Source organism: Ciconia boyciana, chromosome 9 (genome assembly GCF_034638445.1).
Source record: "Ciconia boyciana chromosome 9, ASM3463844v1, whole genome shotgun sequence".
Classification (NCBI taxonomy): Eukaryota; Metazoa; Chordata; class Aves; order Ciconiiformes; family Ciconiidae; genus Ciconia; species Ciconia boyciana.
In genome coordinates this window covers 17,134,755-17,149,887 of record NC_132942.1, presented here as the reverse complement: position 1 = coordinate 17,149,887, position 15,133 = coordinate 17,134,755, and the positions used below count along the sequence as shown (strand labels likewise).

The 15,133-nt window shown below is 36.9% G+C and overlaps 1 protein-coding gene across 7 annotated transcripts in view; it reads right to left on the bottom strand.

Moving 5' to 3' along the window:
• TENM2 (teneurin transmembrane protein 2) overlaps window positions 1-15,133 on the bottom strand; it is a 547,941-nt gene that overhangs the window by 75,066 nt on the left and 457,742 nt on the right. For 5 of the 7 annotated variants that reach the window (XM_072872166.1, XM_072872165.1, XM_072872164.1 and 2 more), the window contains 2 exons: window positions 9,481-9,681; window positions 7,199-7,384 (listed from right to left, as the gene is read on the bottom strand). In XM_072872166.1, the coding sequence (XP_072728267.1) occupies window positions 7,199-7,384; window positions 9,481-9,681 (387 nt within the window). Of the gene's footprint in view, window positions 1-7,171; window positions 7,385-9,480; window positions 9,682-15,133 lie in introns of all 7 variants that reach the window. The other 2 variants (XM_072872162.1, XM_072872163.1) reach the window with 1 other exon arrangement.

Genomic DNA, 15,133 nt, shown 5'->3' with positions numbered 1-15,133 from the left:
AGCCAGCTGAATAGGAACCAGCAGTGTGGCCAGGTGGCCAAGAAGGCCAATCGCATCCTGGCTTGTATCAGAAACAGTGAGGCCAGCAGCACTAGGGAACTGATCGTCCCCCTGTACTCGGCACTGGTGAGGCCGCACCTTGAATACCGCATTCAGTTTTGGGCCCCTCACTCCAAGAGAGACACTGAGGTGCTGGAGCGTGTCCAGAGAAGGGCAACGAAGCTGGTGAAGGGTCTAGAGCAGAAGTCTTATGAGGAGCAGCTGAGGGAACTGGGGTTGTTTAGCCTGGAGAAAAGGAGGCTCAGGGGAGACCTTATTGCTCTCTACAACTACCTGAAAGGAGGTTGTAGTGAGGTGGGGGTCGGTCTCTTCTCCCAGGTAACAAGTGATAGGACAAGAGGAAATGGCCTCAAGTTGTGCCAGGGGAGGTTTAGGTTGGATATTAGGAAAAATTTATTCACCAAAGGGTTTGTCAAGCACTGGAACAGGCTGCCCAGGACAGTGGTTGAGTCACCATCCCCAAAGGTATTTAAAAGACATGTAGATGTGGTGCTTAGGGACATGCTGTAGTAGTGGTGGTCGTGGCAGTGCTAGGTTAACGGTTGGACTTGATGACCTTAAAGGTCCTTTCCAACCTCAATGATTCTGTGATTCTATGATTCTAAGATGAAAAGCATTATCTTTCCAGGAAGAAATTTCTAATTGCTTATTTAGCAGGAACTTGCATCTTTACTGAAGCACAGTGATGTTGGACTAGATGACCACTGGTCTAATTGACTAGTACGTTTCCTTGGGTTTGGTTATGAAATGTAACATGATATAACATACAAGACCAAAATGTCACTTTATAAGGAAAACTTCTACCTTATAAGCCTCTCCGTGGGTGCATGACGGAAATGAAAATGTAAATTATGTGCAGAGAATGGCAGAAATCATTGAGAATCTCTCAGATTAATTCATGAGATACCTGCTACTCTTCTGTTTTGCTGAAGAGACACATGGGGGGAAACCACCCTATCACACTCCAGATGAAAGCTTGATACCACGTACCTAAAAGACTGCATCACAGATATGTTTATCAAGAAACCTGCTACCAGGTGTGAAGGCAATAGGATGACTGTATTATACAGGTGATGAACCTGAATCTGCAGGTACAGAAACAGTCAATGTCTCTAACATTTTTGGTCATGCCATCATATATATTACCAACATATTTCTATATCATCAGTATTGAAAAGTGGTCATGACCCAAATATTCTATGCATTTTTCAAATAAAATGAAAAAATGTGTTCCTCTCTCTACAGAGCATGCAATCTAAATTTTTATCGTCGTCATTAGAGGTTTTTTTTTGCCTTGATAGGTTATAAACTGTTACAGATTAATTTCAAGTTAGAAGTGCATTGGATAAGTCTAATATATCTCCTTCTAAATTGCTCTTTGTCAGATACGATGGTTTTCCACTGTCTCCTCCCACACACTTTCCATCTCTCCTGAAAATTGCCTCATCTTTGAATCATTACCGTTGTAATTACAACAAGAAAAATCCGTAGTAGAAGAAAAAAATCTTTGACGCAAAGAGCATTATCATGGGACAAAAATATCCTGCTGTATCCAAAGATAACACAATGTTGCATTATTAATGTTTCTATCGATTATTGATTTCATAAGGTAAAAATCTACATCTTTATACTTTATATGTGGTATTCCTTCCAGTCTACAAAAAATATAAACATGTCTAAAAGCTGGAAAGGGCATAGTCATCCCAAAACACTCGGGCAAAAAAATTTTTAGTAAAAGCAGAGGTGGAATACTATCCGTCTAGTGTTCATTTGGGTGAGTCTTGGTACTTCCAAGGGAGAGGATTTGAAGTATTTACCTACTGGGTGTAATATTTGCTCTTTGTTTGGGTGTTTCAGAGTGGCTCAATATATACATTGACAACCCATTTTTCTGCAAATACAGAACACACAGATTAGTCTCCTTGGTTGGATAAATGATCAATTCTACTTCTAAGAGAGACATTAGATTTTTAAAAGGGATGACAGTACAAATCTTAATATAGGCCATTATAACATAAGGTACTTAGAAGGAATGCTTCCTTTTAAGCTCATTTAAAATCAGACTGGAAGAGAGCTCTTATAGTTCAATGATTTTCTAGTCAGCTTTCTGCTCCACGGCAGGATGAATTACCTCTCTGTTATTCCTGACAGACATTTGTCTAAATTGTTGTTCAAAGCTCCTTTGATGAGGATTCCACAACTTCCTTAGACAATTTACTTCAGTTTTTCATTTACTGTTGCAAGGTTTTTCCTAACACCTAACCCAAATCTCCTATACCGTAACTTAAACTTCTTATCTTAATCACCCCAGACACAGAGAGTCCTCTCTTTTTCCTGTACATTTTTATGTATCTGAAAATTTTAGGTTATTTCCCACCATGTAGGTGACAGGATCGTAGTTCTTTCAAATCCTTCATCTTTATTCAAGGCCCGGAAAACATAGAAGATAAGGTATAGCACTAATACAGATTTCCAAATCCATTATTTACTAAGAAACATGTCCTACCATTTGACATTTTCAGTACAGAGGCCAAGGACTCAGTGGAAGAAAGGGAGTGGCAGATCCCCACCTCTGGAGTTAGATTCTGAAAAGCGGTACCAAGGCCAGGAAGCAGAATCTGCAGAGATGCACACATCATCCCTGTTTGTGTTCTGCCTAGCAGGCAGATAGTTGGAGGTTCAGCTTCTATGGCTGTCAAAGGGGGTACAGCTCATTTGCATTGAAAATAAAAAAAAGGGGAACAGAGAAGATACAAATTGTCTTGATTGTAATCTGCAGCAGCGTATTCATATTATCAAATATCCTTTACTACAATCTTTTGCCAATTTCTGTCTGAAGGCAGGAGTGCTTAACCTACATCTAATGTAGGACATGAGCAGACAATTGCAAGGCTTTGGGAATATGACAGGCTGCCACAAAGAAAACCTCACATACCATCTTCTGGTGAGAGCTTACCTTACAAGATACAATATGTTTGCAGATTTTAAAATTTTACTTATAAATATTTAGGATTAAATCCTGGTTTCACTGGTGTCTCAGTGAGATTTTTACCAATGACTTAATAACAGTTGTATTTCATGCTGCAGGGATATTAATTACAGATGGAATTATGCTTTTAAAACAGTATTTTTGACTGTTTCTTAAGATCTCCATATATATCACACTATCGTTAGTAAACAATCCTGATAGTTTATATGAGAGCACCGTCCACAACAGTTTAAAACCAACAGTTTTAAACATACAAATATTATTCTTAGTGACAGTAACAGATCTGTTTTATAACAGCATGCTTTAACAACACTCAGACGATTCAAGGAAAAGCCAAATCCTCCATCTTAAAATTCTGGCATGAAAGGGGTTCAAGATTTAGCAACTGGTATATCTTAGGCTTTTGCTTTGTTATTAGTTTTCCAATATTTTTTTCCTCATCTAGATTACCCTCTATTATTTAGTTATAACTTCCTTCATAATTGCAATCAATGAATAGTAACCACTTAATAAACATATCCTGACAGGTCTATTTTTGCACTGGGAAAGATTCATTTCTTTATCATCACTCCAGTACGCAATTTTTCTTCTTACCTGAAGTAGCAAAGTGAAATGTAGTGCCTAGTGTAGAGTTCTGCTCTACTACATACAGCATTTGAGCAAGACCAGACACCACTCCTTTCATTTTTATATTATTTGCCTATAGATTTATCAAAATCTGTGTAACTTGGAATTTGCATTCACTGATTTTTATACATAATTCTATTGCTGCACATAGGTCAAAGCTGCTTTGCACAAACAGCTTGTTAACACTGGGCACACAGTGACATTCTGGGAGAGTTTTCAGAGTGTTTTTCTTAAAAGGCAGGTAATGCAGAGAGAAACTACGTTTTTGTTGAATTTTTTGAGCTTAGATACTCAACATCAAAATGCCAAAGAGTGTACATTCTGTCAACTATCTATAAAGGCCTAATTTGATATTAAATAGAGTAAAATAACCTGAATGAACATGGATACCTGCAGGTTGCTATAATAATTTCTTTTCCACTGCCATGTGAATATAGCACATGAAACTGGTAAAGAAACACAAACAAAAGAAAATGTATTTTGGTTTGGGTATAGAAACCTGTTTTTTTTCCTCACAAATTAGATTGATTTGTTCTAAGAGGGCTTGGCCTAAAGTCACTGGAATCAAAGCAAGTTTTTCTACTGACTTCGAGAGATTTCAGACTAGGTGTAGCAATAAATGGAAATTCAGAGTAAATAAACTCTCCTACGGGATTCACATTTTTCTGCTTGAAGTCCATATGGAGAAATTCTCAAATGTCTTGTGAGGTAAGCTTGGCCATTCATTGCTCCTGAAGACCTAATATGGGTATTCAAAAATTCAAACTATATACAGGGAAGAGAGGGATTCAACCTCTGCTCATATGCTATTTTACTCTGGTCTGGCTTGGCTTTGCCTTAGGACAAAGAGACTGTGCAGTTCGCCAGGTACCTTCCAAACAGGACTAAAACAATGGCTTTGGATTTAAAAAAATAAAATATTTTTTTTTTAATTTAAAAATCAAGGTTTGAATACATCAAATTTTTATTCCTGAATATTATCTTTTTAGGTGGACACTCCTCAGTGAGTAATTCTGACATTAAATGGTCTGTCAACCTTTCAGTTGAAAGCTGAACCATAAAGGGAGTACTCTAAATTAAAACGAGTTTCCATAAAATCTAAGTACACTTTAGTTCTTCACACTAACATTTAAAATGTCTTGAGCAACTCATCCTTATTCCAAAGTATTAATTCACTCTGAGGACAAATTTTCCAGTGGTAACTTCTAGCATTTTTTGTACAAATACTGACAAAAATTAGTTTTACCACCCTTATCCTCCAAACTCTCCCTCTGTTTCAGCCCCACGTAACACGAACCAGTGGGATCAAGCTGAGCTGTCCCTTTGAACTGAATTTCATTTCTGGCATCATGCTTTGTGCTTTTGTAAATGGCCTCACAATCAGGCCTCATGATATGAACATATGAAAATTCTTACTAATACACACCTGTCACAAGAATATATATCTGTCTACATGCCACAGGCAACTTATGACTGCATAAACTTAAAAGTACGATAACTAGAAGGGCAAACTTAAATTTTTTGCCCTAGTCTCATCTTTGCTGCAGGCAGACTCACATTAAGTTTCAAGGAAATCTTTCTAATACATACCAAACTAAAAAAACTTATGCATATTTTAATCACTTCAGCAGTATCACCCTTTCTCTGAAAAGAAGAATTTATTATATACATCAGTAATAGGGAAAATATTTATTTCACAGATCTGAAAATTAGACTAAAAATCTCACTTCAGAGTTCACTAGTTCAGCTTGTAATTTTCAGAATTCTTTTAAGATCTCAGTACAAGGCATCTTTTTGTGTGCACAGTAATGAAGACTTTAAATACACTAATTACCTCTAAACATAGGCACATTACTAAAAGATTATAAAGCAAAACAAATTTTGCGCAAAGCAGCAACTTTTAAAATAAGCAATTATTACACAATTTAATGAAAAAAAATTATATACTAGGCATTTTGTAAAGGTCTGGAAAGTACTTAATATGAAAACAAAATGCCTGGATTAATCTAGCAGTGATATGTTGATATGATGGAAGTCAGAAAGCAACTGTGAAAAAACACTCTGCATCTATGCTGGTGACAAAGTGTTCAGTCATAAAAGCTTTGATTTAAATCATATTAGCGTAGCATGGTGGAAGCATGCAGCACCACAACATCATAGGATATGCCCCCAAAATATGGATCTCTTTTTTTTCTCTCTCTCCAATAAGAGTATACTTTTAGTTCCCAACTCATGTGTGTATCGGAAATGGTTTGTATATCCAGGGAGAAATCAGAGGGGAATGAAAAAGAAAAACAGCTTGAGGGATGCAAGAATCTCACCATACTTTTAAGTAAAGAAATATCAATTCACTTGTAATAGGACTGTCCCATTAGGGTCCCTGATTGCCATGAAAATCTCAATTGACCTACTCCTTTTCTTTGTTAAAATTACCACTTTAAGATAATTAAAAGAATATTACCTTGGATTTGGACTCACTGGGTTTCTTTTAAGGTATACCTCACAGGCCTCCAAAAACTCTTTGGAGAAAAATACACTTGTCTGAATGTCACAATGTCTCAGCAGTTGGATACTCTCGTTCCAGAGAATTTTGCTCAGACTTCTCAGAAGAGACGTGATCATTCAGAATTTCCCATTTTTGATTACAGCATAGGTAAAATAATGACTTTTTCCTTTGTTTTCAGTAACTTTACAAAACAATCCAAATATACTACCTGACTGCTTGTAGAGACAAAATAAAGAACTTCATTTAGGAACAATTAATTCCTCTTCAGAATAAATTTTCAAGCATGGTAATTGAGAGGATAGAACATCATTGCTTTGTGTAAGTATAACCTTTTTGAACTTCCCAGGCTGACACATCACAGCTGAGATGCAATCGTGTTAGTCACGGCACTCTGCGTGATGCCAATGCTGTACTGAGCAGCACGCTATTAGGAAAGGGTACAGCAGCATGCCGCACTACCGACAGGGCCCTCCCATGCTGGGATTGTCTATATGCAAACACCATGCCCACTGTCACAGCACAACACAGGAGAATGCTAGGGAGCTATTTCTGTAACACCAGGAACACTTATTCCTCCACAACTTGACCCCTGCTCTGTGTGGTGATGGTGCTGATGTGTTTCAGATGTGATGTATAATAGCAGGTGAGCACTGATGCATCAGACCAGGAAATTAAAAAAGATGCCATTCACACAAAGGAATGTTTAGTTAAGTTTGAAAATCTTGGCTCAGATGATACCGTGATGGATCATTTGTTACATCTTTACTTACTAATGTTCATTTGCTGTGGAATTTGTTGTTGGTTTTTTTCCTCTACAAATCAGTTTGTTACTGATTTTAAATGATTCCAAGAGCTCATCTGCATTTCACCCACCACATTTTGAGGCAGAGATAATATCTGAAAGCACTAGGGTCCTTAAAGGAACAGCCTATTACAATACACAACAGTAACTATGTTTCTACGATTTATGAAAAGAAAGCAATATGTGCCTGTTTCGGTGCCTGTCGTTTGCCTACCAATGGTGCAGTGCTCCCCATTCCAGCCCTCTCTGCATTCACATTTCCCATCTTTACAAGTTCCGTGCTCCGTACAACGGGGATGACACACACGCTGGTCACACGCCACTCCTGTCCACCCTTCTTCACAGCGACATGCTCCGCCAATGCACACCCCGTGAGTGCCACAGTCTACAGAGCACACTTCTAGGAGAAGAAAAGAATAAAGATTATAGCTAGCTTATGTCAGCAGCAATGCGGCAAAACCAGAAACCTAGCCATGAAGGGAAAAGTGAGTAGAACAGGTATGCTTTTGCTGAAAACCGTATGCTGTCAAAAGCTGGCCTGTTGTCCTGGTTTCAGCTGAGATAGAGTTAATTTTCTTTATAGTGGCTGGTATGGGGCTATGTTTTGGATTTGTGCTGAAAACAGTGTTGATAATACAGAGATATTTTAGTCGTTGCTGCACTAGTCAAGGACTTTTCAGCTTCCCATGCTCTGCCAGGTGCAGGAGAAGCTGGGAGGGGACACAGCCAGGATAGTTGATCCATACTGACCAAAGGGCTATTCCATACCATATGACATCATGCTCAGTATATAAAGCTGGTGAAGAAGAGGGAAGGGGGGGATGTTCGGAGTGATGGCGTTTGCCTTCCCAAGTAACCGTTACGCGTGATGGAGCCCTGCTTTCCTGGAGATGGCTGAACACCTGCCTGCCATGGGGAGGAGTGAATGAATTCCTTGCTTTGCTTTGCTTTCGTGCATGGCTTTTGCTTTCCCTATTAACCTGTCTTTATCTCAACCCACAAGTTTTCTCACTTCTACTCTTCTGATTCTCTCCCCCATCCCACCAGGGGGGAGTGAGCGAGCGGCTGTGTGGGGCTCAGTTGTTGGCTGGGGTTAAACCACGACACCTGTTCACATTCACACCAAAACCAGCATTTAACTTTTGCTTAAAACCAAACTAAATTATGTTTAAAAGTCTTTTAAAAAATTTGCTAATGTATGCTGGACAAACTGCTGTAGAGCTGCGTCCTCTATTCAGATACAAACAAGTTTCAGAGGTAGCTTCCTCAATAGCTGTCATCAGTGCAGACGGGGAGCACGTAGCTCTGGTTTACTCAAACCTGGACCTCTGGTGATTTTGATACAGTCATTGATTGCTAAGAATGAGAGAGACTGAAACTCACCTAAAACTCATTCAGCAAAGAATGGTGACAACTCAGGGTCACTTAGACCCTACGAGTGATCGGTAAAAGACACCTTCAAGGGAGAGATTTTGGAATCCTATTACTAAAATGGTCAGTTATCTGGTGTCTTACGCCAAAAATCCTTCTACCGCTCTCTACCAGCTGAAGTCGTAGAAAAGCAAACACGAGGGGTCTTTTGCCTCATGCATCATCAAAGAAATTGACAGTGAAATTCTCATTCATTAATTTTTCTGGCTGCAGACGCATGAAGCAGAAAAAACACCTCTTGATATTCGTTTCACTGGTGGGATATTCTAAGTCATTAATCTTAAGAAATAACTGAATAAGTGTGAAAACTGTAAATATTATTTTGAGAGACTTGCTTATGGCCTTAGCTCTGTCTCAAGGTTCAGCTTACAACATAAATGCAAAATTCCCAGTATTTTTTCCCCACAAATAGAACATTTGCTGTCTTGTCAAAACTGTTTTTTTCTCTTTAGCTCCTTCTGGTAGAATAATCAGTTTTACAACTGTAGCTTTGGAGGGGATGAAATTTTTTATCCTACATTTTTGTGCCTGCTTTTTAGTGTCTCTTGCTCTAAAACTATTTTTTAAAATATTCTATGTATAACTGAAAAGGGAAAAATACACTTTATTTGAAAAGAGATTTTTCTGTTTCGTGATCTTTTTCATAAATGAGTAGCATTTTGATGCGCAGTAAAGCAGACTCCCCAAACCTACTTAATTGTAGTGTTTTCTATTCCCCAAATGTTATAAACATATTTATAAATCATGGAACTTTTCATTTACAGTTGGGAAACAGATGTGAAGCACTTAAGTAACTTTTTCAGTCCAAATGAGGGTCAGTATTAGAATGAAATACAAACTCCTAACCTGCATCCCCCTCGCCCCCCAGCTGACAGTCCCAAATCAAGAATGTCACAAAAAATAGTATCTAATATATACACACTTCCTCCCAACATAACTAAACAGGACCCAACATGTTCCAAAGACAATTTTCTAAATTATTTGCATTTCAAACTTGCTATAGATACTAACATTTTAACAAAACAGGAACATTATTGCAAAATCAGGAAAAAATATTTTTCTTACCAACGGAGCAGTCAGGACCCATCCAGTTGGGATCACAGCTACAAAGACCTGTGTCAGACAGGTAGGTACCGTGCCCACTACACTGGTCTGGACACTGGGCTCTGGGAAGCTCACAATTTATTCCACCCCAACCCGGGCTGCAGAGACATTCTCCATTCACACAGACTCCGTGGTTGGAGCACGTTGGATCTAAGCAATCAACTACAGAAGAAAACAAAAACAGTGTAGAGAAAGGTCAGTTCACACAATATGATGTTTGGAAAACATGTAGGTGTGTGCTCTGAAAAGTTTATATCACTGTGATAAATAAAGCAAATTGATGTAGTTCTTCAAGTCATATTAACACCTGATCTGAGAATGGGAAAGTGCGAAGTTATTTGTGTTTTTACATTAGCTCCAAATAAAACAGGGTGTGACTGAACAATGAAAGCTTACTGCAGGAATGCTGCAGTGAAGAAGCACAAAGACTTAAAAGTAACACTTAAATATATATAATGAGTTCCACACATAAGCCTTCACCTGGGGACATTTCTTCTGAAATACATTGAAGTTCCAAAGAGTCATGTACTATATTTAAATAACAAAATTAAAAAAAAAAACCTGAATAAATTGCACTTTTTAAAGGATATTTTTCTTTGGAGTATCATCTTCAATACTGCTCTTATTACTATTGAAATGCTAGAGCGTTGTGAGAATACCATTATGATAGCCACTTTAAGTACCTAGAAGTCAAAATATCAGTGGCTTTCAGCTTCATTCAGACTCCTAAATTATTCAGGAACTTCTGAACATTTGATTCGTGGTCCATTAGTAGCTGAGCTGTGAAACTGAGAGTCCTAGCTACTTCAACCCATATTCTAACAAGCAGATAATTCCTCTTAAAGAAATAAAGAAAAACAGATATAGATATGGATTTAATCTTTTCTCAATCCAGAAACAACAGAATAAGAAAGTGAAAATAGTTATGATGGAAAATCATCCAATGAAATTTCAGTTGCTATTTCAATCTTGATAAATAATGTTATGAGCTGTCTTTCAAATAAACTCTACCAGTAACATTATGCTTTTCCAAATTCTTATCTTATATAATGAATTTGTATAAGTGTTCTATGCTCTACCACAAATACCAACATAGAGGCTTTACCAACTGCCGTTTGCTGTGGAATTGAGGGCCAAGGTCAAATTCATGTCCTAAATAAAATGAATTCATCTCATGACTGGTATATATTAGCTCACAACAGAAGGACCAAGAATGATTGGCATTCTTTCCCGCAGGTCCAGGAAGATCTGAGTTTATAATGAAAGTGATTTATCTCTCATCTTTTCCAAATTGATCCTTCTAAATTAAGGCAGAGACATTTTCACTCTACCTTATGTGAACAATACTTGATCTTTCAAATCTCAACTTTTCTATAAACATAGAGTCCTGTCAAATTATTTTACGTAGTTGCAGAACATTTATAGTAAGTATATAGATTAGATACAACACAGAGGATTGAGGCAGGCACATTTAGAGATGCAATAACATGAGTTATCAGAATAGTTTTGATTTTAATTCAGATTTCAGTAGTACAGGAATAAACTACTATAACATTTCTTAGAAGATTTTAATTTTAATGATGACACTGGCTATAGTGTTTTTTTCTTTTCTTTTTCTTTTTTTTAAGATTTAATGCTTAGTTAATTGAACCTGAAAATATTATAACTCAATTTCATATTTATAGGTAAACCAAGACTTTTTTGTGGCTCAGATAAGATTTGATAAATTCATAAATTGTTTTAAAATTATCCAGAATGCTTGTCCTGTACTGTTATTCCTTCTTGGTGCTTAACAAAATTAGAAACTGTCCAAAGTTTAGAATATGTCTTTCATACTATTTCTGTTGAACCCAATAGACACAGAGCTGTGATAAAACAATTGGATTGAATAAAGAAATAAAGAACACAAAGATTTAAGGGTTAATTTACTTTTAGGATGAAGGTTACTTTTTTCACCTAAATTTAGTCTATTCTATTTTTTTAGATGATGATATTTTAATGGAAAATTTAAAAGGATAATATGTGTGTAACATTGTATGTGGCAGGGCAGATAACTTTAGGAGATATGGTAAGTCCTAATGTACTCTCCATATCAGAAATGTATCATCTTCCTTCTCAAATGAAAGTACTAATGAAAGCAATATGGAGCATATGAAAAACACCACATTCTGCTACATAAATTAACTGTCTTTCCTCTGTCCTGAATTACAGTATTCATGCAGCTGAGACTTATTTCCACAGAATAAGCCTATCAATGCCCGTAGGCCCCCAATCTCCCTTGTTTTATAGAATAACACACTAACCACCTTTGTCCTTTGTTCTAGACAAATATACTTTATAGATGTTTTGTTCTATCACATGGGTAAGCAATAGCTTTCAAAGTTTAAACTGAAGACAGTTTTTACTTTGAACTCAAATCTTGTTCTATTTTAATACATGCTCTTAGAGTTATCATCTTGGGCCAGATCCTCAGCTGCTAAAATTAGCATAACGTGATTACCTGCAATAGAACTACACTGACTTGTGCTGCAAAGGTTCTGGCCCTGAGTCTTTAGAAGGGTTTACAGTGGTATTTAATAAGGATTTATAAATGGAGCTTCTTTGGTGTTTAAACAAAGGAGAACACGCCTTAGCAAGTAAGTACATTAGACTTAGAACTCATAGCCCCTTGGCAGCTCAGATCATTAGAACTCATTTAGTATTGGGCCCTCTGTAGAATTGACAAAAAAGGTACTGAAAACAATTTATATCCCAAAGGACAAAAAAGGAGGTCAAGGAGTTTTCTGAACAATATGTACCATAAAACCCCCAAAGAGCCATGAATTACACTTACAAAGTTAAACGTCATTGAAAAATGACTCGACCATGAAACTGACAAGAAAACCACCCTTAACGTAACCCAATTTGGCAATTTCACTTGTCTCCCCCTAAACCAGATTGAATGAAACCTGACAAATATGCCACTTCATCTTGTGTGCAAATTTGTTAATAGAACAACAATGTTTATGCTGCAAAAATTGTGCATCACAAATATTGATTTTGGTGCCACTTTCATTTCAGGTAAATTGTTTCAACAGTATGACCATGATGAATACCAGAAATAAAAAGCTAACGGGAAGAAAACAATGCTGACCCACTTGTTCTAATTCAATATCCTAGTTGGAAAATGGCGAGTTAATCAACCTTCGCCATTCCTTTTGGAAGCTCAAATCAATAGAGGAAATTTCATCTATTATACATAAATACAGATATATTTATTTGTATCATTCTACTATTAAAATGGTAATTTTAATTCATGCAAAAACTTCAAATAAGATCAGATGATTACCTGCAACTGGAGAGATACCACTTCATATTATACCCTTTTTCCTGTAGCTCTTGAATTAATGTGAGAAATATGTACAGAAGAAATGGAATTTTAGAATAGAAACATGATGGTTGTTTTTTATTTATTTGTAAATTAATGTATTGACTTATTTATTGCCCATTGATGCATGCAAAAGGTTATTTTAACCTTTCTTGTCATGTTATTGGCACATTCCAAGTTTGCAGTCAACACCTCCTGCCTTTGTAATCCATTTATCTTTTTAAGAAAAAACTTATCCTTTCAAGCACACTGTTGATTAAATAATGTATATCCTTTCACCTCACATAGTAATTCACCTCCCCCAAAACTGTTGATTGACAATGTTTTGTAGTGTTTCCGACTTTGAATGGTGTTAACAACGCCTTTGCAAAAAGATAGGCACTAGCTTGCTCTATAAACTTTTCTGGAGTTGGTGATGTGTTTGCTTCACCCATTTCAAACATTCACCTTAGGATGAGCTGAATTAAGCACTACAAGAGCCTATTTCTCTTACAGCAGTGATAGGGGATTCAAGATGTCTAGCTCAGATATACCACAGCCATTCTAGACAACTACAGTGAGCTGACATTCTAGACAACATTCAAGAATTCCATGCCAGTAGCTGGAAATTACAATCAAGATGAGAGAGGAACTGCTTACAAGGTAAAATTTACAGAATCAAATGAAAGAAAGATCATTTTAGGCCATCTACCATAGTCTCTCTAATAATACGAGCATTTATATGACAACACAAAACATGATGAAATTTATACAACTTAATTAGACTAACCAAACAATTGCAGTTAGTACCAGAAAGAGAGCTTCTGCATTCCTGGGGAATAGACTGGATGTTGTAGAGCATGCTAAAGACAGTCTTTTCCATCTTTGATTGCGATGAGAATGCTATATATATTGAATATTTCCTATAACCATACACTCAGGGTGAACTGAGAACTATCAATTCTAGCAGACAAAAAGGACGTTACAGAATTTTCTGGATATAGCTTAAAATGTAACCCATTAAAAACAATGGAAAAACTCTACTGACTTCAATTCAGTTCTCGATTAGAGCTTTAATAACCAGTGTTGCGGAGCTTTCCTGGAAGGAGAAGACAGGGATGAACTGAACAAACAGTTGCAGTGTAGGCAGTCCCACTAGTGAGGATCCTTGCTTTTTTTTGCTTTTAGCAAAATACGTTCACTCAGACTAATGCAAGATCTTGTCCTAAAGGCAATGACTGCAGTTTACGCCCCACTAAGAATAAAACCCTTAGTGGTTTATGTCCCTGTAGTTTTCTTCCCTTTGTTTTCTGATGGGAGAAACAGCTGTTTCCTATACGGCAAGATAAAAATCGATACACGTGGCGGACAGCTCTGCATCCCACTCAGAATACTCCATAGAGACTCTTTAGTCCTAAACCCATGCAGCTCCAGTCCTGTCACTTTAGTCCTCAAACTGCTCCTCCTTTTGGAGGATTAATAAGCTCTGGAATGTCATCATAAAGTAGCTTGAACTATTACTGCTCGAAGGATGCACCAAGGTATGCTGAACTGTCTATTTAGCAATTGTCCAGGGAGTCAAATTCCTTTTTAAAACCATACTAATGTACTTTAAAAAGAAAAGCACTCCAATTTATGTTGTGCATTCTAACAGAAAACACTGTGAATAAAACCAATATTGAGCTTAATCTATGACCACATTTTGCATGTGTTATTTTGTTAAATTTGCTCATTCTACATACACAAGGAATTGGACACTTTCAACATGAAGAGCTTTTCTGCTTTTAAAGGATAGTAATTGTTTGTGTGCGCCATCTACCTTTCTTTAATCCCATATGATTGCAGCTAACAGGAGTAATTCGGCCTACATGAAGTCTGTAAGTAACATGGATACCTAAGTCTTTCAAATTTGTTTCATCAACTTCTGTCTTAATAGTGACTGATATGTTTGCTTTGTGTGGAGCTGCAGCTATACAATTGTCTACCGCTGCTCCTTTTTCCTCTGTGTTTCACACCTAAATTGTTCAATAAATATAATCCATAAGAAAAGATTTATCTTCACTCTTCAACAAGGGAGTTATTCAGGTTTACTTGTGGCCAACATTCATAATACTGCAAAACAATGTATACAGAAGGCCAGAAGTTTTATCTGAACTTTGACAGATCAGTAAAATTGTGATGGACTACATTTTTATCCCTCTTTCACAATTATCTGCTACAGTAGTTTTAAGTTTAAATTTTTATTCTGTTCTTTCCTTTTTTTCTACC